The sequence below is a fragment of the Oncorhynchus nerka genome, linkage group LG9a (assembly GCF_034236695.1).
Source record: "Oncorhynchus nerka isolate Pitt River linkage group LG9a, Oner_Uvic_2.0, whole genome shotgun sequence".
Classification (NCBI taxonomy): Eukaryota; Metazoa; Chordata; class Actinopteri; order Salmoniformes; family Salmonidae; genus Oncorhynchus; species Oncorhynchus nerka.
In genome coordinates, this window is record NC_088404.1 from 15,465,059 (window position 1) to 15,492,740 (window position 27,682).

General features: G+C 43.8%; 1 protein-coding gene across 1 annotated transcript in view; it reads right to left on the minus strand.

The window, feature by feature from the left end:
• LOC115134687 (copine-8-like) overlaps positions 1 to 27,682 on the minus strand; it is a 106,121-nt gene that overhangs the window by 76,853 nt on the left and 1,586 nt on the right. Inside the window, exons 2-5 of the mRNA XM_065022358.1 lie at positions 13,154 to 13,194; positions 5,958 to 6,004; positions 5,747 to 5,850; positions 3,018 to 3,057 (exon numbers count right to left, since the gene is read on the minus strand). Of these exons, the coding sequence (XP_064878430.1) occupies positions 3,018 to 3,057; positions 5,747 to 5,850; positions 5,958 to 6,004; positions 13,154 to 13,194 (232 nt within the window). The remainder of the gene's footprint in view (positions 1 to 3,017; positions 3,058 to 5,746; positions 5,851 to 5,957; positions 6,005 to 13,153; positions 13,195 to 27,682) is intronic.

The following is a 27,682-nucleotide window of genomic DNA, read 5'->3' on the forward strand; positions in this document are numbered from 1 at the left end:
TACAGATAACACATACAGATAACACATACAGGTAACACAGGTAACACATATAGGTAACACATACAGGTAACATACAGATAACACATACAGGTAACATACAGGTAACACATACAGGTAACATACAGATAACACATACAGGTAACATACAGATAACACATACAGGTAACACATACAGATAACATACAGGTAACACATACAGGTAACATACAGATAACACATACAGGTAACATACAGATAACACATACAGATAACACATACAGGTAACATACAGATAACACATACAGATAACACATACAGGTAACATACAGATAACACATACAGATAACACATACAGGTAACATACAGATAACACATACAGATAACACATACAGGTAACATACAGATAACACATACAGATAACACATACAGGTAACATACAGGTAACACATACAGGTAACACATACAGATAACATACAGGTAACACATACAGGTAACATACAGATAACACATACAGGTAACATACAGATAACACATACAGATAACACATACAGGTAACACAGGTAACACATATAGGTAACACATACAGGTAACATACAGATAACACATACAGGTAACACATACAGATAACATACAGGTAACACAGGTAACATACAGATAACACAGATAACACATACAGATAACACATACAGGTAACATACAGATAACACATACAGGTAACATACAGATAACATACAGGTAACATACAGATAACATACAGGTAACACATACAGGTAACACATACAGGTAACACATACAGGTAACATACAGATAACACATACAGGTAACATACAGGTAACATACAGGTAACATACAGATAACACATACAGGTAACATATAGGTAACACATACAGGTAACACATATAGGTAACACATACAGGTAACATACAGATAACACATACATGTAACATACAGGTAACATACAGATAACACATACAGATAACATATAGGTAACACATACAGGTAACATACAGGTAACACATACAGATAACATACAGGTAACACATACAGGTAACATACAGGTAACACATACAGGTAACATACAGATAACACATACAAGTAACATACAGATAACACATACAGGTAACATACAGGTAACATACAGGTAACACATACAGATAACATACAGGTAACACATACAGGTAACATACAGGTAACACATACAGGTAACATACAGGTAACATACAGATAATACATACAGGTAACATACAGGGAGAATCAACCCTAAAACTTTGTCCTGTAAGCGCCTCAACCATGCCCTAACCAACTGGGCCATGGTGCCTACATGAAACTCTACATGGCTTTGACTATTTGCATAATACACAGCGCATTGGACTTTCTGGCACTTCTCTGCCAATTATGCCATCGTTGCTTGGCAACACAAGTAGAGATGGTAGTAGTGTTTTGTGTGCATGGTGTTGTTTGCATGGCCTTTGGGTTGGGGCCATGAAATGAAACTAGCTGTGTGTATGAGACTGAGGAGTGAGGACTTGTAACATGCAGTGCTACTGGGCCTGGATGGCTCTGCTCTGCTTTGTGTAGAATAAATGCACTTGACAGATGAGCTGTGTTTGGTCCAGCGGGCAGAAAGCTGCTCCTAGGATCTATTCTGCCGGTCGGTGATGATCACTCCTCCCCTCCCCGTCCCACCGTACAGTCAGAGCCTCTTGCTAAAAATGACAAAAACTATCTTCTTCTTCGGAGAGAGCTAGATAGAGTGAGAGTGAGAGTGAGACAGAGACAGAGAGTGAGAGAGAGAGACAGAGAGTGAGAGAGAGAGAGAGAGAGAGACAGAGAGTGAGAGAGAGAGAGAGAGAGAGAGAGACAGAGAGAGAGAGAGAGAGAGAGAGAGACAGACAGAGACAGAGAGAGAGAGAGACAGAGAGAGAGAGAGAGGAGACAGAGAGAGAGAGAGAGAGAGAGAGAGAGAGACAGAGAGAGAGAGAGAGAGAGAGAGAGAGACAGAGACAGAGAGAGAGAGAAGAGAGAGAGAGAGAGACAGAGACAGAGAGAGAGAGAGAGACAGAGAGACAGAGAGAGAGAGTGTGGAAAAAAGCCATTCCTCCTTCAGTGCAGATTTTGGAACTCCTGGGGGTCTGTGTTGTCACTAATATGATATGCAGGATGGGTTGGCCGTGGGATAAGCTTTCCACTAGAGGCAGAGAGGGGCAGGTTTGTACTGAACACAACAGACCAGCAAACCTCTGGAGAATAGGCCAAGTCTTTGCTAGCCTACCAAAGCCCTAAAAACCATCAGATGACAAAGTGGTTCAACCAATAGGAAATCTGATCTGAAATGTATGGTCAGGGAGTTACATGACATATTAGAAAACAACATAAAGACTAGTTAATTGTGCATTATTCTTCTCTATCCGTGAAACGTGGTCAGCGTTCCCCAGTCCAATCAGCTGGAGGTATGGAAACAATATGGCCAGGGAAAAACATCTGCTGTGATGGGTCTCCCTACCATCCCCGTCTTCGCATCGGTGGATGCTGCCAAGAGAGATATTATACTTTTACGCGTTTTCAGTTCGCATTTATTTTTAGCGCCGTGGGTGGGCGGGCAGGCAGCTAGTATGGAGAGAACGTGGAAACGTGGATAGACACAATGGAAGCCAAGCTAACGCTGCGTGCCATATCTCCAATCCCCCACATCTGCAGTGGCGACAGGGAGCATCCAAGCGTCCTCAGTCATCATACTGAGAGTGACTCTGTGTGCTCAGTGCTTTCAGTGTTAGCCTGGGGGCTTCGAGGGGAGCTGGGGCTATTCTGCTGGATGTGTGGACGGATGGAGAGAGGAGCTCTTGATAAAGTCACGGCCACCATAGAACTACAGTGGTAGCCTAGCCAGAGACTAGCAGTTTGGTCTTAGCATCACCTGGCATCATGTCTGTGATATGGTTTGGGACTGGAAGGAGTTCCAGAGACTATCTGTATTTGTCCTATGAGAGAATTACTGAACAGACAGAGTGCTTATACAGGAGAGGAAAAAGGCAACTCACATGTTTAGACAGGTTGTCGCTTTTCGAGTCGAGGTCATACCTGGAGAGAAACAGGAAACGACACATAATAAAAAACTAGTAAAGAATATATATATTTTTTTTTATTAGAATTACCTTTCGTGAACTAACACTCACACTTGACTTTTTCCCCCCATTACTAACTCTGACTTTGCTGACAGCTACTTTATTGAGTATAAATGTATATAAAAAAAGTATAAACACTCTTAGAGAAAAAATCTGGTAAATTGAACCATGTAGGGTTCTTCAGTTTGTACCCTTCATAGAGAGTTTTAGGTAGAACCCTTTTTGGTGGTAGGTAGAACCCTATGTGGAGGGTTCTACCTACAACACTTTATGTAGGGATCTTCATAGAACCCCCTGTGAATGGTTCTATCTAGAACTCTCTATGAAGGGTTATTCTTAAAATCCTCTATGAAGGATTATACCAAGAACCCTTTCATCCTCTAACCCTCTATGAACGGTTCCACCAGCCTTTCAAAATCAATTATTTATGACAATTACAGTGACTTGCGAAAGTATTCACCCCCCTTGGCATGTTACCAATTTTGTTGCCTTATAACCTGGAATTAAAATAGATTTTTTGAGGGTTTGCATCATTTGATTTACACAACATGCCTACCACTTTGATGATGCAAAATATTTTTTCATTGTGAAACAAACATGAAATAAGACAAAAAAAACTGAAACCTTGAGTGTGCATAACTATTCACCCCCCCCCCCCAAGTCAATACTTTGTAGCGCCAACTTTTGCAGCAATTACAATTGCAAGTCCCTTGGGGTATGTCTCTATAAGCTTGGCACATCTAGCCACTGGGATTGTTGCCCATTCTTCAAAGCAAAACTTCCTTCAAGTTGGATTGGTTCCGCTGGTGTACAGCAATCTTTAAGTCATACCACAGATTCTCAATTGGATTGAGGTCTGGGCTTTGACTAGGCCCTTCCAAGACATTTAAATGTTTCCCCTTAAACCACTCGAGTGTTGCTTTATCAGTATGCTTAGGGTCATTGTCCTGCTGGAAGGTGAACCTCCGTCCCAGTCTCAAATCTCTTGAAGACTGAAACAGGTTTCCCTCAAGAATTTCCCTGTATTTAGCTCCATCCATCATTTCTTCTATTCTGACCAGTTTACCAGTCCCTGACCAGTTTCCCAGACAAGCAACCCACAGCATGATACTGCCACCACCATGCTTCACTGTGGGGATGATGTTCTTGGGGTGATGAGAGTGTTAGTTTTGCGCCAGACATAGCATTTTCCTTGATGGCCAAAAAGCTAAATTTTAGTCTCATCTAACCAGATGGTTATAAACAACCAGACGGTTATAAACAACCAGACATTGAAAAGAACGTAGCTTCTCCATAAAACTATAAAAACAACTTGTGTGCTGAAATGTATCCACCTGCTTTTCAAAAAGAAACCCATTGTATTCTAGTAAAGTATACCCCTTCCTTAATCCATTGCTCAGGTGTTTTCACTTTGCGTGTGTGTATGCGTGCCTGTTTCTGTGCATGAGTGCACGCATGTGTGTGTGCCTGTAGGTGCGCCTCCGCACGTGTGTGCATGTGTGATGGTGTGTATAATTGTCTTTACAGACAAGGTGCCATGTCACAGCTGAAAGAGATGATACAGTACTATGTTGGTACAGATGTAATTCCATAAGACTAGGGAACATTGTTACGCAACCGGGCCCGTCGATGGCAGAATGAACAGGTGTACCTAATGTACTATTCGTCTTTGCCTCGGTCACTCACAAATCTTCATAAATGATTCATATAATGACAAGGGAAAAAGTACACATATATATTTGTCAGAGAGGATGCCCTCGGGCGGCTTATGTGTGTAGGGGGAAGCTGTATGTGTGAGTGTGTACGTGTGTGTATGTGTGTGCGTGCGTGCATGCGTGACGGGAGTTTGTGAGAGCGCCTCGGCAACCACTCTTTGCTGAGAGCCATTAGAGGGCCATCGGTGTAGATTGTCATACAGCCTGATGCTCACACACTGACAATAGATTCTTATAAGCTACCAACACACACTTCATCATCCTCACTAACTCCCCCTTCCTAACCCAAACACACACACACCCTCACGCTCTGTCTCTGAAACTTAACACACACTTACTCATACTCTCTTCAACTCAACACTAAGGCAGGCACTCAGCTATACTGCGGCACGGAAACCAAACATGAAGCAGACTACATTTCCTGTGGGAAACCGTCCTCATGTTGGAGGCAAGCAGCTTGATGTTGTCACCCACGTGTTTATTTTCCAAGCTATAGCATACACTATGTGACATACATAGTGTATAGAATGACCAATGGTGTCATTCTAAACCATATGATGTGCTCTGAGATAAGACCACAATTTAACTGACATACATTTATGAATTCCAAAAAATGATGAACATCGTGAGTATTTCAATATGGACCTTTTTAGCTTTTGCCCCATGACCGTATTACGTTACAAAACATCTTATTATTAGGGGAATTCATAAAGAAATGTTAACAAAATTCTTATGAATTTTTATTTATTTAAAAGTTGAACACTTACATCTCCCTTCTCTCACTTTATAAATACTTTATTCGTAACTCAACTTGTGCTTACAGACTCGCACAGCATCACTCTCTCTCAACCACGCATGCTCATGTACACACACTAACTCACCTCACTAACTCACCCTCTCTAAACAAAACATACACACGTGCATACTCACAGGTCAAAGCGGAGATTCTGCCTCTCCTCAAAGAAGTAGTCCAGGAGGAATTTACGGACAAAGTCTGGATTCAGTGTGTTGTCTATCACCTCTGTCCGACTAAACTAGAATGAAAGAGAGAAGGAGGAACAGCCACTGTTTGTATTGATTTAAAATGAGTGAGGCAATACTCACAGAGCCTTGGACCCTCTTCCCCCTCACCTCAACTCACCTCTCTCCATTCCCTGTTGGAGATTCCTTGAGTGTACAGCACACAAACTGTCAAGAGGAGAGGAAGAAAACAAAAGGAAAAGCCTGTGTAAGATAGCAGTTAAAACACAGAGGAAACGGCAGTAAAAACACAGATGAAACAGCAGTTAAAACAGCAGTTAAAACACAGATGAAACAGCAGTTAAAACACAGAGGAAACAGCAGTTAAAACACAGAGGAAACAGCAGTTAAAACACAGAGGAAACAGCAGTTAAAACACAGAGGAAACAGCAGTTAAAACACAGAGGAAACAGCAGTTAAAACACAGAGGAAACAGCAGTTAAAACACAGAGGAAACAGCACTTAAAACACAGAGGAAACAGCAGTTAAAACAGCAGTTAAAACACAGAGGAAACAGCAGTAAAAACAACAGGGGGAAACACGGAATAAGAAATCCTGGAAGATAACATTCTATCGCCTAGGCTATGACATCATGAGAGGAAAGCTCTGTTCCTAATTAATGTAAATGTCAGTGTAACTCTGCCACCCAGGCAGAAATGAAGATTTTTCAAAGAGAAATGACAAAAAAAAGGAACAGAGTTGAAAGTGCTAAAATGCTAAGGCAGTGTTTCTGAATCCTGGTCCTGGTGACCCAAGGGGTGCACATTTGACATATTTCCCAGGCACTAACAGAGTATCAGACTCGTAATCAAGCCTTTGATGAGAATCAGTTGTGTAAGTGCTAGGACAAAAACTGAAATGTGCACGCCTTAGGGAAACCCTCTGCTAAGGGGAATCCACTCTCACGTGAATTTATACAAGAATACATATCTCTCTGGGAAGAGGAAGGGTTGGGGTGTATGTTTCAAGATTAACGACTCATGGTGTGATTGTGATAACATACAGAAACTCAAGTCCTTTTGTTCACCCGACATAGAATACCTCACAATCAAATGTCGTCTGTATTACCTCCCAAGATAATTCTCTTCGGTTATCGTCACAGCTGTGTATATTCCCCCTCAAACCGATACCACGACTGCCCTCAAAGAACTACACTGGACATTATGCAAACTGGAAACTACATATCCTGAGGCCACATGTATTGTAGCTGGGGATTTTAACAAAGCAATTTTGGGAAAAAGGATGCCCAAGTTCTATCAACATATTGACTGTAGTACTTGACCACTGCTACTCCAACTTCCGGGATGCCTATAAGGTCCTCCCCCGCCCTCCTTTTGGCAAATCTGACCATGACTCCATTGTACTCATCCCTTCCTACAGGCAGAAACTGAAACAGGACTATTCAACGCTGGTCTGACCAATCGGAATCCATGCTTCAAGATTGTTCTGATCTCGAAGACTGGGATATGTTCCGGATAGCCTCCAATAATAACATTGACGACTATACTGATACTGTGACTGAGTTTATCAGGAAGTGTATAGTAGATGTTGTACCCACTGTGACTATTAAAACCTATCCTAACCAGAAACCATGGATAGATGGCAGCATTCGCGCAAAACTGAAAGCGAGAACCACCGCATTTAACAATGGCAAAGTGACTGGGAATATGGCAGAATGTAAACAGTGAAGTTATTCCCTCCGCAAGGTAATCAAACAGGCAAAACATCAGTATAGAGACAAAGTGGAGTCGCAATTCAACGGCTCAGACACAAGACGTATGTTGCAGGGTCTAGAGACAATCGCGGACTACAAATGGAAAACCAGCCACGTCACGGACACTGACGTCTTGCTTCGGGACAAGCTAAACACCTTCTTCGCCCACTTTGAGGATAACACAGTGCCACCGACGCAGCCTGCTACCAAGGACTGTGGGCTCTCCTTCTCCGTGGCCAACGTGAGTAAGACATTTAAGTGTGTTTACCCTTGCAAGGCTGTCATCCCAGACAGCAACCCTAGCCGCATCCTCAGAGCATGCGCAGACCAGCTGGTTGGAGTCTTTACGGACATATTCAACCTCTCCCTATCCCGGTCTGCTGTCCACCATTGTTCCAGTACCCAAGAAAGCAAAGGTAACTGAACTAAATGACTATAGCACCGTAGCACTCACTTCTGTCATCATGAAGTTCTTTGAGAGGCTAGTTAAGGATCACATCACCTCTACCTGACATCCTAGACTCACTTCAATTTGCTTACCGACCCCAATAGACCCACAGACGATGCAATCGCCATCGCACTGCACACTGTCCCATCTGGACAAAGAGGAATACCTATGTCAGAATGCTGTTCATTGACTATAGCTCAGCATTCAACACCTTCCAAGCTCATCATTAAGCTTGAGGCCCTGGATCTGAACCCCACCCCAGACCTTTACAAGAGCATGAAATTGACTGTTGGACCTATCATACGGTTGATGGCTTATACACCCAAATATATGGACCAAAATAAACAGCTATGAATGTATTTTGTTTAAAAATACACACACACGCACAGATTTAGTGTCCCAAAACCATCTGTTTTAATACAGTCTGGCGCAAACTACTGTAATCTGAGCCAATTCCCTCTACGGGGAGGGGTGTTAAAATGTTCAAATCAAAATACACCTCATCAGAATCAGAGGGGTCAGAGCCCCCATTCCACCTGACTGACCGTGATCACTTCCCTTGAGAGGGCTTCAATGGCCTCTGTCCATAGAATCAACAAGAGTGATTCTACTCTGCCTGCCCTCACTAGCTCTGTATGTATGCTAGCGTAAAGAGCTCTGGAGAAATGCCCATTCTCTAGTAGTTACCTCAGTGGCCAGGGCATGCATGTTTTCGTGGTCAAATAGGGTTCCAGCTGGCTGTTGTGGTTATTATTTGTGTATGTAGTGTAATGTAGTGTAATATACTGTCATGTAACGTCATGTAATGCAGTTGAGTTCAGCTGTCTGAATGTGGCTGAAATAGTCAAATCCACTAATTTGATGGGGTCTCCGAATACTTTTGGTAATATAGTGTATGTCTTCCAATGGTGTGAATGCTGTCTACATCTGAAGATTATCCCTTTTCACTAAACGCTTGGAGGTAAGGACAACAGCAGTGGTGTAGCCTAGTGGATATCACATATTACTGTTATCTACATAGCGCATTGATGTGAATCACACTGCTGCTCTCTCATTTAGCTATTTGTGCCTTACATAATGTGGTAGTTTAAGCTGCCTATCAATCATTGTTTCTGCATCCAGTGGACAGTCAGTGACAAAATGCGCTCTTGCAACAGCTGCATAGTGCGGAGCCCAGTCTATGGAATACAATTTTGAGGGCGTTCCTCCCTTCTAATCTCCATGGTATTGTGGTGCATACTGTCAACAACAAGTTAAATTTAAGAAGAACACGAGAGAGGCTTTTATTGCTCAATCTAATTCCTGCTGATAAAAAAAACGGACATCACATGCTCAAACTAGAGCACTTTTGATGTACTTAAACAGCTGCAAATTATGGAGGTATCAAAGTTTCACCAACAAAAACTTAAACAACAGTCCTATAGCAAATGCAGGTTACGGACGGTATTTTTCCAATAAAAAATAGCACTTTTCGGTAGTGCTCAAAATATTTCATTCCATGAGAGCAGCATTTATTTTTCAACTGAAATCAGTCGTCCATGACAACAAAATCATCAACAGAGTAGGCTAACACAGTGAGCTCCTTGACTTTTTCCACATTTTGATACGCTACAGCCTTGTTTTAAAATGGATAAATACAAAACAAATCCTCATCAATCTACACACAATACCCCATAATGACAAAGCAAAAACAGGTTTTTATAAAATATACCATTTACATAAGTATTCAGACCCTTTACTCAGTACTTTGTTGAAGCACCTTTGACAGCGATTACAGCCTCTAGTCTTCTTGGGTATGACACTACAAGCTTGGCACACCTGTATTTGGAGAGTTTCTCCCATTTTTCTCTGCAGATCCTCTCAAGCTCTGTCAGGTTGGATGGGGACTGTCGCTGCACAGCTATTTTCAGGTCTCTCCAGAGATGTTCGATCGGGTTCCAGGCTCTGGCTGGGCCACTCCAGGACATTCAGAGACTTGTCCCGAAGCCCCTCCTGCGTTGTCTTGGCTGTGTGCTTAGGGTCGTTGTCCTGTTGGAAGGTGAAACTTCGCCCCAGTCTGAGATCATGAGCGCTCTGGAGAAGGATTTCATCAAGGATCGCTCTGTTCTTTGCTGCGTTCATCTTTCCCTCGATCTTGACTAGTCGCACAGTCCCTGCCACTAAAAAACATCCCCACAGCATGATGCTGCCACCACCATGCTTCACAGTAGGGATGGTACCAGGTTTCCTCCAGATGTGACACTTGGCATTCAGGCCAAAGAGTTCAATCTTGGTTTCATCAGACCAGAGAATCTTGTGGTCTTAGAGTACTTTAGGGGTCCTTAGGCAAATTCTAAGAGGGCTGTCATGTACCTTTTACTGAGGAGTGGTTTCCGTCTGGCCACTCTACCATAAAGGCCTGATTGGTGGTGTGCTGCAGAGATGTTGGTCCTTCTGGAAGGTTCTCTCATCTCCACAGTAGAACTATGGAGCCCTGTCAGTGATCATTGGGTTCTTGGTCACCTCCCTGACCAAGGCCCTTCTCCACCGATTTCTCAGTTTGGCTGGACGGCCAGCTCTAGGAAGAGTCTTGGTGGTTCCAAACTTCTTACATTTAAGAATGATGGAGGCCATTATGTTATTGGGGACCTTCAATGCTGCAAAAATGTTTTGGTACCCTTGTCCAGATCTGTTTCTCGACACAATCTTGTCTCGGAACTCTACAGACAATTCCTTCACTCATGGCTTGGTTTTTGCTCTGACATGCACTGTCATCTGTAGGACCTTATATAGACAGGTGTGTGCCTTTCCAAATCATGTCCAATGATTTGAATTTACCACAGGTGGACTCCAATAACGTTGTCGAAACATCTCAAGAATGATCAATGGAAACAGGACACACCTGAGCTAAATTTAGAGTCTCACAGCAAAGTGTCTGAATACCTACATTTCATTTTTAATACATTTGAAAAAAAAATGAAAAACCTGTTTTGGCTTTGTCATTATGGGGTATTGGGTATAGATTGATGGATATATAGATTAAAACCACATACCTGCATACAAAAGAAAATACATTTGTAGAGCACAAATATGTCCTGCCAATCATCGCCTCTTTCTACAACAGACACACAATACAAAGGACTGGGTTCAGTCAAGGAGCTAACCATCGTTTGCACATACAATACGTTAGCTAGCTAATAACCACATGTTGAATTCAGAACTCTAAATAAACTCTAAATATCTAAATATCCAACATTTTTCATGAACAAAACACTGTGTGTCATGACTTTGTGATTAAAGGAATCTAACTTTTGTGAAGATGACAGAAAAAGCGTCCCTACCTCTCATAGTGCATCAGAATGGTTTGAGCATGAGCAGATAGGACAAAACACAAGTACACACTCCCCGATTCCCAGGATGCCGGCATGCATAATAACAAATCAGCATACTATATTAATATATGAACCTGGTGAAATTCACAAAGTATTTTATCAAATGTTACACTACTGGGATTACGGGGTAATCCTGAATGAATTGTGAATAATGATGAGTGAGAAAGGTACAGGGTCATAAATATCACCCCCCCCAAAAAAATAAAATGCTGACCTCCCCTGATATTGTAATGACGAGAGGTTAGCATGTCTTGGAGGGTATGATATTAGTGGGTCTGTAACTTTCTCACTCAAGCCTACATAACCAACCCATAAAGTAAAATGCAACATCCATTTATGGCCAGCTATGTAAACTCTAACATTGATTTATATGGTATTATAAACTGGGTGGTTCGAGCCCTGAATGCTGATTGGCTGAAGGCCGTGGTATATTAGACTGTATACCATGGTTATGACAAAACATGAATTTGTAATGCTCTAATTAGGTTGGTAAGCAGTTTATAATAGCAATAAGGCACATCAGGGGTTGTGGTATATGGCCACTATACCAAGGCTAAGGGCTGTATCCAGGCACTCCGCGTTGCGTGGTGCATAAGTGCATATATTGGCCATTTACCACAACCCCTCGTGCCTTATTGTTTAAAAAGATGTCGTTCAATTGGTAATATACATTTTTGTCTTCTTTGTATGCTTCTTAAGATAAAATAATCTAAAAGTAACTGAAAGTAATTAGATTACGTTACTGAGTTTGGATAATCGAAAAGTTAGGTTACTCGTGACAATTTTGGACAAGTAACTAGTAACTGTAACAGATTACATTTAGTAAGTAACCTACCCAACCCGGTGTGCATGTGTTTGTGTGTGTGTTTGTGACTGTGCGTTTGTGTGTGTGTGTGTGTGTGTGTGTGTGTGTGTGTGTGTGTGTGTGTGTGTGTGTGTGTGTGTGTGTGTGTGCGCGTCTTGGGCCCCCTGGCTTGCAGTGCAGTGCTGAGGAGGTATAATGCTGTGTGACTGGGGTCAGTACCGTCAGCACATCAGAGACATGGACACAGCACAAGTACCTCCTTGGATAAACATGCTACAGCCTCCAGCCAGCCAGCCAGCCTCCTGCCAGCCAGCCAGCCAGCCAGCCAGCCAGCCTCCAGCCAGTCAGCCAGCCTCCAGCCAGACAGCCAGCCAGACAGCCAGCCAGCCAGCCACCCAGCCAGCCAGCCTCCAGCCAACCAGCCTCGAGCCAGTCAGCTAGCCTCCAGCCAGCCAGCTGCCCAGCCAGCCTCTAGCAAGCCAACCAGCCAGTAGGCCTCTCGGATCAGAGTCCTCCCTCATTGCTAGTGCTGAGTCTGACCACATCTCCTTCAGAGGGCCAAATGTCCTAATTTTAAGGATGTACTTATCTACACACCACAGACCACAGACATCCCTTCATCTCTATGACAGATATGGCTGGTTAAGGTTAGGCAAAAATCCAGAAACATGACTAAAATGTCATGATTTTGAAGATTTCTAGAATCAGCAGGGAATAAGCAGCAGAGGAATCCTATGGCTGGTGTACACAAGGACAGACTGTTTCTGCTCAGTCAAGTAGAGCCAGAGTTCAGATTACAATGACAAATACGACATCTGGCATATGCAAATGCACACTAATTCACAGGGGGAAGAGAGAGGGCCAGAGAAAACAAGAGAGAATAAGAGTGTGTGTGTGTGTGTGTGTGTGTGTGTGTGTGTGTGTGTGTGTGTGTGTGTGTGTGTGTGTGTGTAAATGCGTGTATAAAAGACAATCTTACTTGGGTCTGATTTGGAGAATGTGTCTCTGTCCAGGAGATTTCTGTAAAACAAGAAAGCAAAGAAACAGCCATTATTCGTTGTGAAAGATGTTATCTGTATTAGGGGAAACAGCGCCAATGTTCACCCCAGCACCTTTGTTATTGTTTTGTTGCTGAAATGGAGGAGAAACAGACCTCCCGGGTGGCGCAGTGGTTAAGGGGCGCTGTACCGCAGTGCCAGCTGTGCCATCAGAGACTCTGGGTTCGCGCCCAGGCTCTGTCATAACCGGGAGGTCCGTGGGGCGAAGCACAATTGGCAGGTAGGGATATCCTTGTCTCATCGCACACCAGCGACTCCTGTGGCGGGCCGAGCACAGTGCGCGCTAACCAAGGTTGCCAGGTGCACGGTGTTTCCTCCGACACATTGGTGCGGCTGGCTTCTGGGTTGGATGCGCGCTCTGTTAAGAAACAGTGCGGATTGGTTGGGTTGTGTATCGGAGGACGCATGACTTTCAACCTTCGTCTCTCCCGAGCCGTACGGGAGTTGTAGCGATGAGACAAGATAGTAGCTACTAAAAAACACAACACCACAACACCGCAACACCACCACAACACCACCGCACCACCGCAACAACACCGCAACACCACCACAACACCACCGCAACACCACCGCAACACCACAACACTGCAACACCACCGCAACACCGCAACACCGCAACACCACCGCAACACCACACCACACCACCACAACACCGCAACACCACCGCAACACCGCACCACCGCAACACGGCACCACACCACCACAACACCGCACCGCACCACAACACCACACCACATCATCACCGCAACACCACATCACAACAACACCACAACACCACCACAACACCATGCTATGTGCTGCCCCGACACACAACATCAGTTGCACAGTGGGAGAGGTGTCCCAGCATGCCTCGTTAGCAGTGTTTGTGTGTGTAATACGTTAGCAGCAGCAGGAGAGGGGATCTGTTACTCTGTTTAGTTTCTAACAGCACTGTATGCCACACTGTGCTGCACCGGGTGGTGAGTCCAGGTCAAACACAGAAAAGAGCCTGAGAAAACCCAAAACCGCTCACAACTTGAATTCCTGCCAGATAATACATTAAACTCCATCAACCTTTCATGCTCTGTTTTGATGAAGCTCTGAGCTGTGAAACTCTGACTTATTTAAGAGACTAGAAGAAAAATAGTTGTCCATCAGGCAGGCATCTACAGACCACTAGAGACAGAGAGAGAGAGAGAGAGGGCGAGAAATAGGGAGAGAGGGGGTTTGGCTTTCGCTATCATGCTAGCCAGGGGGGCACCGCACAGCATTCGTTTTGTGACAATGCAGCCAAGTGCAGCAAGTGTCTTTGGGCGTTGATCGTTAGTGATGTATCTAGATCAGCCACCCATGTTGTGCTGATCCCAGCCTGCCCCAGATGGTATCACACTATGTCGGTCTGGCTGACCGCTGCATGCCTCTGTCAGAGCAGAGCTACACTAGCCAATTAGTTGGCTGAAACCATATAGAAGTGATAATAAGAGATAGAATTGGGCTGTTCACATCAAATGTGTGTAACGAGTGGAGAGTGGAGACAAGTGGAGAGTGGAGACGACTGGAGAGTGGAGACGAGTGGAGAGTGGAGACGACTGGAGAGTGGAGACGACTGGAGAGTGGAGACGAGTGGAGACGAGTGGAGAGTGGAGACGAGTGGAGAGTGGAGACGACTGGAGAGTGGAGATGAGTGGAGAGTGGAGACGACTGGAGAGTGGAGACGACTGGAGAGTGGAGACGACTGGAGAGTGGAGACGAATGGAGAGTGGAGACGACTGGAGAGTGGAGACGAGTGGAGAGTGGAGACGAGTGGAGACGAGTGGAGACGAGTGGAGAGTGAAGACGAGTGGAGAGTGGAGATGACAGGAGAGTGGAGACGAGTGGAGAGTGGAGACGAGTGGAGAGTGGAGACGACTGGAGAGTGGAGACGAGTGGAGAGTGGAGACGAGTGGAGACGAGTGGAGAGTGAAGACGAGTGGAGAGTGGAGACGAGTGGAGACGAGTGGAGAGTGGAGACGAGTGGAGAGTGGAGACGACTGGAGAGTGGAGACGAGTGGAGACGAGTGGAGAGTGGAGACGAGTGGAGAGTGGAGACGAGTGGAGAGTGGAGACGACTGGAGAGTGGAGATGAGTGGAGAGTGGAGACGACTGGAGAGTGGAGACGACTGGAGAGTGGAGACGACTGGAGAGTGGAGACGAATGGAGAGTGGAGACGACTGGAGAGTGGAGACGAGTGGAGAGTGGAGACGAGTGGAGACGAGTGGAGACGAGTGGAGAGTGAAGACGAGTGGAGAGTGGAGATGACAGGAGAGTGGAGACGAGTGGAGAGTGGAGACGAGTGGAGAGTGGAGACGACTGGAGAGTGGAGACGAGTGGAGACGAGTGGAGAGTGAAGACGAGTGGAGAGTGGAGAGTGGAGACGAGTGGAGAGTGGAGACGACTGGAGAGTGGAGACGAGTGGAGAGTGGAGACGAGTGGAGAGTGGAGACGAGTGGAGAGTGGAGACGACTGGAGAGAGGAGACGACTGGAGAGTGGAGACGAGTGGAGAGTGGAGACGACTGGAGAGTGGAGACGACTGGGGAGTGGAGACGAGTGGGGAGTGGAGACGAGTGGAGAGTGGAGACGACTGGAGAGTGGAGACGACTGGAGAGTGGAGACGACTGGAGAGTGGAGACGACTGGAGAGTGGAGACGAATGGAGAGTGGAGACGACTGGAGAGTGGAGACGAATGGAGAGTGGAGACGACTGGAGAGTGGAGACGACTGGAGAGTGGAGACGAATGGAGAGAGAAGACGACTGGAGAGTGGAGACGACTGGAGAGTGGAGACGACTGGAGAGTGGAGACGAATGGAGAGTGGAGACGACTGGAGAGTGGAGACGACTGGAGAGTGGAGACGACTGGAGAGTGGAGACGACTCTGGGTCTGGGAGGAAGGGGTGTGTGATGGTAGAGTTGTGTGATGGGAGAGGTGTGTGATGGGAGAGGTGTGGAATGGTAGAGGTGTGTGATGGTAAAGGTGTGTGATGGTAGAGGTCTGTGATGGTAGAGGTGTGTGATGGTAGAGGTCTGTGATGGTAGAGATCTGTGATGGGAGAGGTCTGCGATGGTAGAGGTGTGTGATGGGAGAGGTCTGTGATGGTAGAGGTCTGTGGTGGTAGAGGTGTGTGATGGGAGAGGTGCGTGATGGTAGAGGTGTGTGATGGGAGAGATGTGTGATGGGAGAGGTGTGTGATGGGAGAGGTGTGTGATGGGAGTGGTGTGTGATGGGAGTGGTGTGTGATGGTAGAGGTGTGTGATGGTAGAGGTGTGTGATGGTAGAGGTGTGTGATGGGAGAGGTGTGTGATGGTAGAGGTGTGTGATGGGAGTGGTGTGTGATGGTAGAGTTGTGTGATGGTAGAGGTCTGAGATGGGAAAGGTGTGTGATGGGAGAGGTCTGTGATGGTAGAGGTGTGTGATGGTAGAGGTCTGTGATGGTAGAGGTGTGTGATGGGAGAGGTGTGTGATGGGAGTGGTGTGTGATGGTTGAGGTGTGTGATGGTTGAGGTGTGTGATGGGAGAGGTGTGTGATGGTTGAGGTGTGTGATGGTTGAGGTGTGTGATGGTAGAGGTCTGTGATGGGAAAGGTGTGTGATGGGAGAGGTCTGTGATGGGAGTGGTGTGTGATGGTAGAGGTGTGTGATGGTAGAGGTGTGTGATGGTAGAGGTGTGTGATGGGAATGGTGTGTGATGGGAGAGGTGTGTGATGGTTGAGGTGTGTGATGGTTGAGGTGTGTGATGGGAGAGGTGTGTGATGGTTGAGGTGTGTGATGGGAGAGGTGTGTGATGGGAGAGGTGTGTGATGGTAGAGTTGTGTGATGGTAGAGGTGTGTGATGGGAGAGGTGTGTGATGGGAGAGTTCTGTGATGGTAGAGGTGTGTGATGGTAGAGGTGTGTGATGGTAGAGGTGTGTGATGGGAGAGGTGTGATGGGAGAGTGTGTGAGAGGTGTGTGATGGTAGAGGTCTGTGATGGGAGAGGTCTGTGATGGGAGAGGTCTGTGATGGTAGAGGTCTGTGATGGGAGAGGTGTGTGATGGTTGAGGTGTGTGATGGTTGAGGTGTGTGATGGTAGAGGTCTGTGTGGGTAAAGGTGTGTGGGAGAGAGTGTTGAAGGGAGAGCGAGAGAGAGAAAGGGGGAGAGAGAGGGATGAGAGAGAGAGAGAGAGAGAGAGAGAGAGAGGGGAAAGGGGGAGAGAGAGGGAGGAGGAGGAGAGAGAGAGAGAAAGGGGGAGAGAGAGAGAGAAAGGGGGAGAGAGAGAGAGGAGGAGGAGAGAGAGAGAGAGAAAGGGAGAGAGAGAGAGAAAGAGAGAAAGGGGGAGAGAGAGAGAGAGGAGAGAGAGAGAAAGGGGGAGAGAGAGAAAGGGGGAGAGAGAGAGAGAAAAACTCCCATATCTACTGGGTGAAATTCCACAGTGTGCCATCACAGCAGCAAGATTTGTGACCTGTTGCCACGAGAAAAGGGCAACCAGTGAAGAACAAACACCATTGTAAATACAACCCATATTTATGCTTATTTATTTTATCTTGTGTCCTTTAACCATTTGTACATTGTTAAAACACTGTATATATATATATATAATATGACATTTGTAATGTCTTTACTGTTTTGAAACTTCTGTATGTGTACTGTTTACTGTTAATTTTTGTTGTTTTTCACTTTATATATTCACTTAGTATGTTGTCTACCTCACTTGCTTTGGCAATGTTAACACATGTTTCCCATGCTATAAAGCCCTTGAATTGAATTGAATTGAATTGAGAGAGAGAGAGTGTGTGAGCTCGTCTGTTCCAGCTGCTTCACGTGTGCCCAAGGCCAGTGGCCTCTCTCTGACTGTTCATTCAGGGGAAATATTTTTAAAAGCCCTTCCTTCCCCCCACAAACCACGGGCAGTCCAGGAATTTCAGGTGGGCCGCACAGAGTGACTCCTCGCCGTTCATCAAACATTTACGAGCACAATAAACTAGCATGACATCAGAATTACATTTGAAATTCCACCACTTACATCATGCAGCAGTCACGTATTCAATTCTACAAGCCATTCCCAAAGTCAGACTAAAGTTATGTGATTTGAGGGGGACAACTTCCACCTGAGATGACACTGGAGATCAGACTAGCATGAACACACAGTATTCCCAAAAAAGGGCAGCATAAAATATTATTACCTTTAGAGGTTGAGAAGAAAACAAAAAAGGAAAGCAAGCCCAAGAATGTTCTAGAGCACGAGAACTAGAGCACTAGAACTAGAAGACTAGAAATAGAATTCCAGAACCAGAGCACTAGAGATAGAACACTAGAACTAGAACGCAGGAACTAGAACACTAGAGCACAAGAACTAGAACACTAGAACTAGAACACAGGGACTAGAGCACTAGAACTAGAACACAAGAACTGGAGCACTAAAACTAGAACACTAGAACTAGGGCACTAGAACACAATAACTAGAGCACTAGAACTAGAACAATAGAACACTAGCACTAAAGCAATAGAACAAGAACACAAGAACTAGAGAACTAGAGCTAGAACACTAGAATTAGAGAAATAGAGCTAGAACATTAGAACTATAGCACAAGAACTAGAACATTATAACACTAGATCTAGAATATTAGAAATAGAGCACTAGAACTGGAGCACTTGCACTAGAAAACTAGAACAATAGAACTAGAACACTAGAACTAGGGCACTAGAACACAATAACTAGAGCACTAGAACTAGAACAATAGAACACTAGCACTAAAGCAATAGAACAAGAACACAAGAACTAGAACACTAGAATTAGAGAAATAGAGCTAGAACATTAGAACTATAGCACAAGAACTAGAACATTATAACACTAGATCTAGAATATTAGAAATAGAGCACTAGAACTGGAGCACTTGCACTAGAAAACTAGAACAATAGAACTAGAACACTAAAACACAATAACTAGAGCACTAGCAGAATAACACAAAAAAATGGAGTACTAAAACTAGAACACTAGAACCAGAACACCAGAACTAGAAAACTAGAACCTGAGCACTAGAACTAGAACGTAACACTAGAACTAGACCAGTAGGACAAGGGAGCTAGTACTGGAAAAATAGATCTAGAACACTAGAAGTAGAACACTAGAAATAGAGGAGGAAAACCAGGGCACTAGTACTAGAACACTAGATCTAGGGCACTATAACTAAAATACAATAACTATAGCACTAGAAATAGAACACTAGAACTAGAACACTGGACATAGAACACTAGAACACTAGAACTAGAGCACAAGAATGAGAACACTAGAACCAGAGCCCTAGAACACTAGAACTACCTAGAACTAGAGCACTAGAACTAGATGTATAACACAAGATCAAGAACACTAAAACACTATAACTAGTGCACTAGATATAGAACACTAGATCACAATAACTAGAACACTAGAACTAGAACAAAAGAATCAGAGCACTAGAACTAGAACTAGAATGCTGGAACTAGACTATTATTACGACAACACTAAAACTAGTGCACTAGAACTAAAACACAAGAAATAGGGCATTAGAACTAGAACAAAAGAACTGGAACACTAGAACTAGAACACAAGAACTAGAGCACTAGCAATAGAACACAAGAAATGGAGCACTAGAACTAGGTCACTAGAACCCGAACACTACAACTAGAGCACTAGAACTAGAGCACTAGAACTAGAACAGTAGAACTAGAGCAGTAGAACTAGGGAACTAGTATAAGAACACTAGATCTAGAGCACTAGCACTAGAACACTAGAACTAGAACACTAGAACACAATAACTAGAGCCCTGGAACTAGAACACTAGATCTAGTGCCCTGGATCAAGAAGACTAGAACTAGGGTACAATAACTAGAACACTAGAACTAGAACACTAGAACTAGAACACTAGAACTAGAAAACTAGAACACTAGAATTAAAGCACTAGAACTAGAACACCGGAACACTAGAACTAGAGCACTAGAACACTTGAACTATAGCTAGAGAACTACAACTAAAACACAAGATCTAGAACACTAGAACTAGAACACTAGAACACTAGAACTAGAGCATAGAACCAGAACACTAGAACACTAGAACTAGAACACCAGAATTAGTGCACTAGAACTAGAACACTAGAAAGTGGGCACTAGAACAAAAATATAGAACAAGAACACTATAACTAGAAAACTAGAACACAAGAACTAGAACACTAGAACTAGAACAAAAGAATTAGAGCACTAGAACTTGAACACAAGAACTTGAGCTCTAGAACTAGTGCACTAGAATGAGGTTACAAGAACTAGAACACTAAAGCTAGAAAACTAGAACACCACAACTAAAAAACTATAACTAGAGCACTAGAACTAGAACACTAGAACTACAGCACTAGAACTACAACACTAGAACCAGGGCATGAGAACTAGAACACTGAAACTAGAGCACTAGAAAAAGACAAATGGAACACTAGAACTAGAACACTAGAACTAGAGCACTAGGACACTTGAACTAGAGCACTATAACACAACAACTAGAGCACTAGAACTAAAACACTAGAACTAGAACACTAGAACTAGAACACTAGAACGCTAGAACTAGAGCACTAGAACTAGAACACCGGACCACCTGAACTAGAGCACTAGAACACTTGAACTAGAGCTAGAAAACTAGAACTAAAACACAAGAACTAGAACACTAGAACACTAGAACTAGAGCACTAGAACTAGATCACTAGAACTAGAGCACTAGATCTAGAGCACTAGAACAAGAACACTAGAACTAGGGCACAATAACTAGTAGAATAATAGAACCAGGACACTGGAACACTATAACTAAAGCAGTAGAACTAGAACCCTAGAACTAGAACACTAGAAAACTAGAACTATAACACTAGAACTAGAACACAGGTACTAGAACACTAGATCTAGAGCACTAGAACAAGAACACTAGAACTAGGGCACAATAACTAGAACACTAGAACCAGAACACTAGAACTAGAAAACTGGAACACAAGAATAAGAGCACAGGAAATATAACACTAGAACCAGAACACTAGAACACTAGAACTAAAACACTAGAACTAAAACACTAGAACGATAGCACTAGAACTAGAACACTAGAACTAGGAGCATGAAAACTAGAACACTTGAACTAGAGCACTAGAACTAGAAAACTAGAACTAGAACACTAGAACCAGAACACAAGAATTAGAACACTAGAACTAGAACAATAGACCACTAGAACTAGAAGACTAGAACTAAAGCACTAGAACTAGAACACTACAACTAGAGCGCTAGAAAAAGCTCACAAGAACTACAACACTAGAACTAGGACACTAGAATACTAGAACTAAAACACTAGAACGAGAGCACAAGAACTAGAACATTAGAACTAGAGCACTAGAACTAGATAACTAGAACTAGAACACTAGAACACAAAAAGTAGAACACTAGAAGTAAAATACTAGAACATTAGAACTATAACACTAGAACACAAGAACTGGAACACTAGAAATAGAACACTAAAACTAGAACACTAGAACACTAGAACACAAGAACTAGAACTAGAGCACTAGAACTAGAGCACTATAACTTGAACCCAAGTTCTTGAGCACTAGAACTAGAACACAAGAACTAGAGCACTAGAACTAGAAGACTAGAACTAGGGCACTAGAACACTATAACTAGAAAACTAGAACACTAGAACTGTAACACAAGAACTAGAGCACTAGAACTAGAGCACTAGAACTAATCAACTGTACATTTCGGTGTTCCTCAAGGTTCCGTTTTAGGACCACTATTGTTTTCACTATATATTTTACCTCTTGGGGATGATATTCGAAAACATAATGTTAACTTTGGGTGGGCCTGGGAGGGCATAGGCCAGTTACCCATGGCTGCGCCCCTGCCCAGTTATGTGAAATACATAGATTAGGGCCTAATGAATTTATTTCAATATACTGATTTCCTTATATGAACTGTAACTCAGTAAAATTGTTGCATGTTGAGTTTATATTTTTGATCAGTAAAGATTTAAGGCAAAACTAACTTGGCCACTCAGGAACATTCACTGTTTTCTTGGTAAGCAACACCAGTGTAGATATGGGCTTGTGTTTTAGGTTATTGCATTTATTTCCCAGTATCTGGTGGAAAGCAGACTGAACAAGGTTTTCCTGTAGGATTTTGCCTGTGCTTAATCCCCAGTCCTTAATAATGATTAAGCACATTCCCATAACATAATACAGCCACCACTGTGGCTGAAAATGTGGAGAGTGGTACTCAGTAATGTGTTGTATTGGATTTGCTCCAAATATAACACTTTGTATTCAAAACAAAAAGTGAATTGCTTTGCAAAATGTTTTGCGGTATTAGTGCCTTGTTGCACACAGGATAGATGTTTTGTAATATTTTTTATTCTGGACAGGCTTCATTCTTTTCACGTTGTCAATTAGGTAAGTATTGTGGAGTCACTACAATGTTGTTGATCCATCCTCAGTTTTCTCCTATCACAGCCATTAAACGCCGTAACTGTTTTAAAGTCACCATTGGCCTCATGGTGAAATCCCCGAGTGGTTTCCTTCTTCTCTGGCAACTGAGTTAGGAAGGACGCCTATCTCTTTGTAGTGACTGGGTGTATTGATACACCATCTAAAGTGTAATTAATAACTTCACCATGCTCAAAGGGATATTCAATGTCTGCTTTATTTTATTTACCCTTCTACCAATAGATGCCCCTATTGGTAGATGGGTAAAATCTCCCTGGTCTTTGTAGCTGAATCTGTGTTTGAAATTCACTGCTTGACTGAGGGACCTTACAGACAAGTGTATGTGTGGGGTACCACGATGAGTTAGTCATTCAAAAATTATGTTAATTACTTATTGACTCAAGATATTTCAGCTTGTAATTTTTAATTCATTTGTAAACATTTAGAAAACCATTATGGGGTATTGTGTGGAGGCTAGTAACCACCAATCTCAATTTAATACATTTTAAATTCAGGCTGTAACACAACAAAATGTGGACAAAGTCAAGACGTGAATACCTTCTCACGGCACTGTATAGCTGTCACGACTTCCACCGAAGTTGGTGCCTCTCTTTGTTCGGGCGGTGTTCGGCGCTCGTCGTCACCGGCTTTCTAGCTGCTACCGATCCATGTTTCTGTTTCCATTTGTTATGTCTTGAGTGTACACACCTGGTTCCCATTACGTTATTATTATTTCCCTATTTAACCCTCTGGTTCCCAGTATGTGTTGTGCTTGATTGTTTCTGTTATGTGTTAGTCTTGCGGTTTAGGGTTTGTTATCCCTATGTGGATTTATTGTACTGTTTATTTTCCCCGAGTAAACTACGTTATTTTTTACTCAGTTCTGTTTCCTGCGCTTGATTCAGTCCTCACCTATACACCGCTGACGCTGACAATAGCACACTGCTCAAGGAGTTTTCCGGAAATTATTTTGTAAAACTTGCACAATGCAATTTGGGGAGCAAGTTGACGACAGACAGAAACAGCCCGCTGTCCTTTCACTCAAGTAAATAGTTATAATCACAAGGTTGGTGGGGCCTTAATGAGACCAAATGGCCCTTTTGAAAAGCTCATTAACGTAGTCACTAAGTGTGACCCCCTTGGGACAGGGATTCTGGCCCCGTGCCACTCACCTGACTTTATAGTCCTGCTACTTCACTGTTACCCTGGAAACCACCGTCATCTTTCTCTGCATCTGTCCTACAGATGAGGGATCTTAATTTGATCATTTTCTCACAAGTAAGTGATCCTGCAGCAACAAGAAATGTGAACTATAGTATGAACTATAACATAAATGGAAGGTCCAATACAGCCATTATCTCAATATCAAATCATTTCTGGGTTACAATTAAGTATCTTACTGTGATCGTTTTCAATTAAAATGGTCAAAAAGAAACAATGCCTTCTTTGCAAATTTTGTTAGGACTATCTGGGAGTGGTGTGAGTATTTGTATTTATTATGGATCACCATTAGTTCCTGCCAAGGCAGCAGCTACTCTTCCTGGGGTTTATGGATCCCCATTAGTTTCTGCCAAGGCAGCAGCTACTCTTCCTGGGGTTTATTATGGATCCCCAAACAATTACAATATATTCATAACAGATTTCCCAACACACTAGCTGTGTGCCCTCAGGCCCCTACTCAACTACCACATCTACAACACAACATCCCAAAAACTGTAGGACCGTTCCTGCAACAGGATGATCAAATTAAGATTCTATACCTACATATGATCCAGCTCTTGTGTGCTTTAGGCCCCTGGAGCCTCTATGCTCTGGGTCTTGTACCATTTAACCTTTTGTGGCCTTTACATTACATCCGGCAGTGTTAATGTTTTGCTCAGGTCTATTAGCTCACTGGCAAATTGCAACAAGACTAGGGGACCTGGGCACCTCTATGACAAATCAGGGCCTTGTCACACACTGATCTGTTTCACCTGTCCTTGTGCTTGTCTCCACCCCCTCCAGGTGTCGCCCATCTTCCCCACTTATCCTCTGGGTATTTACACCTGTGTTTTCTGTCTGTCTGTGCCAGTTTGTTCAAGTCAACCAGCGTTTTGTCTCTGCTCCTGGTTTTCCCCCAATCTTCTCTTTTTCTTGTCCTCCTGTTCTTTGACCTTGACCTCTGCCTGTCTCCCGTCCTGTACTTTGGCCCTACTCTGGATTATCGACCCCTGCCTGCCTTAACCTGTCATTTGCCTGCCCCTGTTGTTACAATAAACATTGTTACTTCACACAGTCTACACTTGGGTCTTACCTTGATTCCTGATGGTACAAACTGGCCATGACTGACCCAGCAGACTTGGACCACCTCCGCAACGCCATCTCCTCCAAAGGAGCCACCATTGGTAGGCATGAGGAGTTGCTTCGCGGTCTGATGGAAGGGTTCCAGGCCGTGGCAGAACATCATGACCTAGCTTTGGACGCATTGCGTGAAAAATTCTGTGGGTTGCCTACTAGGCACACGACCACGACGGTAACCTCCCAGCCCCTCTGTAACCCGGCTGGTAGCAACGCCATCACCCCTTCAAGAGACACATCTCATTTGTTGGAGTGAGTCCACTCCATGCCACCCTGCTGTGGGGCGACCAGTTCAAGTCTCTCCTGGTACTCATCGACTCGGAGGCGATATGTGTCTCATGGCTGTTAAACTGGCGTCCGAGGTAGTCAACCCCTCTCCATTCCCATGGGAGTTAGAGCGCTGGACGGGCGCTCTATTGGCTGGGTCACGCACCAGACCACCCCCGTCAACCTACGAGTGTCGGGGAACCACAATGAGACGATCCAGTTCCTGCTGGTTAAGTCTCTGCAGGTTCCCGTGGTATTGCGATTCTCTTGGCTCCAGTGTCTTGTTTGTCCAAGTTTTGTCTCTGCTCCTGTTTTTCCCCAGTCTCTTTTTCTCGGCCTCCTGGTTAATGACCTTGGCCTCGACCTCTGCCTGACCTGAGCCTGCCTGCCATTTTGTACCTTGGCCTCTACTCTGGATTATCGATCCCTGCCTGCCTTGACCTGCCATTTGCCTGCCCCTGTTACAATAAACATTGTTACTTCACACAGTCAGCACTTGGGTCTTAGCTTGATTCCTGATAGGCCTGTATATAATAATTGAAATAGCAATGTGGGCCCTCCCACAACTCAGATACTGACGTCAATATTGATATCTCACCCCCAAGAGTCAATGTATGATTCCAATAATGCTCACATGTAAAGAGTAAACCACACACTGAACAGTTAAACCTTTAGTAGGCCTATTCTCAAGACTCTCGCTGTCAGAGCCTACTCTGAGGCAACCTGATTTGATGAGACATAGAAAAACTGCTCCTTTCTAAATCTGCACCAACTATCAAAATGAGCACTGTAGAATAGTGCTGCTTCTAAATTGTAGGTGTATTCTGTACAGAGAGAAATTCACAGTACGCATAGATTAGGAGACAGGGAGTGTCTCCATTCATTCATTCCTACCTATGGTGACATATTGACCCAGCAGCTCCACGAGGATCTAAAGTCCCTGAAGGTTGGGATCCCTGCTCAATACAGCCACATCACAACATGTCAATTCTTCAATAGGATACCCTTTCATACCCTTTCTGCTTCTTGTCTGCCCAAAGGTCTCCCATAATACGACTGTCTCCCTCCTGCAGCTCAGACCATCCAGATGACAGCATCCCAATCTAGGCTAACACTTTCTCAAGTGGACACTTTCAAAACAGAAATCTCTCTTACAGAGGCATCATGCACCTCCTTTGTTTGAAAGGACACTGACTGACATATCTGAATGAATTATGCATAAAGGAAACTAGGCTATATCTTTGTATTTTTAAACAGTATTTTCAGTGTACAAGTGGATACATCAGAGGGGGCATGTGCCACTTCTTTTGAAACGTTTCATAATAAAGAATCAAAGCTCTTTTGATCCTTAAGGCCCCGAAGCCACAAGCCTCTTGAGCACATATCTAGACACACGACGCGAACTATATTACTGGGCGATGGTGATCAAGGGTGATAGTCCCTCATGAATCAACTATAAGTCTGTGTCCCAAATGGCAGGCTATGGGCCCTGGAAAACGGTACATAGGAAATAGGGTGCCGTGTGGAATGCAGACAAAATCATGATTGTCACTGCCAGGGTTGGCTGCTGTGGCAGCAGATTGGAGATATGTTTCAGATTTTTATTTTATTAGGATCCCCAATGGCGACTGCTATTATTACTGGGGTCCTACACATAACGAAAAAGGCATTACAGACAACATACTTTACAATTTACATACATTTAAAAACATTAACATGTAGTGTGCATGTGTGTGTGTGCATCTATCAGTTACACATGCATGTCAGTACATTGACGTCTTACAGTAATTGCATCTGAACTAATCAATGTATCCATTCTCTGTTCTGCTTTACTACACTGCATGGCATGCTGATGATTCTGGGTTAATTGACTGAAAGGTCCCCTTGAAGGACTTAACCCATTACCATTCTATGTCAAAACTTTAAGGGGTGGTCATAGGAGTCCTGAGATAACTATTATCATCATTAAGACCCAGCTATAAACCATCGTATATGACTGTAAACAATGTCATACAGTATGCATTTCAACATACATAGAAAATAGACAGTATCACAATTTACAACCCCTCTCAATTAAGTCACCACAAAGAGCATAGCAACCGCATTCCCTTTAAAAATACATCCAAAACAACCTCATAACTACGTAGGCTATTTATCCATTCTATACACCGCCACAAGAATAAACATAGGCAGAATAAAAGGTCAGTTTGGCTTAAAGAAACAAGCTATAATGGCGATCTGCTATTCAGCACCATTGAAGCGGAAAGCGACAGAATGTGAATCAGAATTCGGAAGTTCAGCACCACATGAGTGGACAGAGACCGTCTCATGTGCACCGTGCAGCCACTCCCACTCAGAGAATTTCCGTGTGTGTGTAT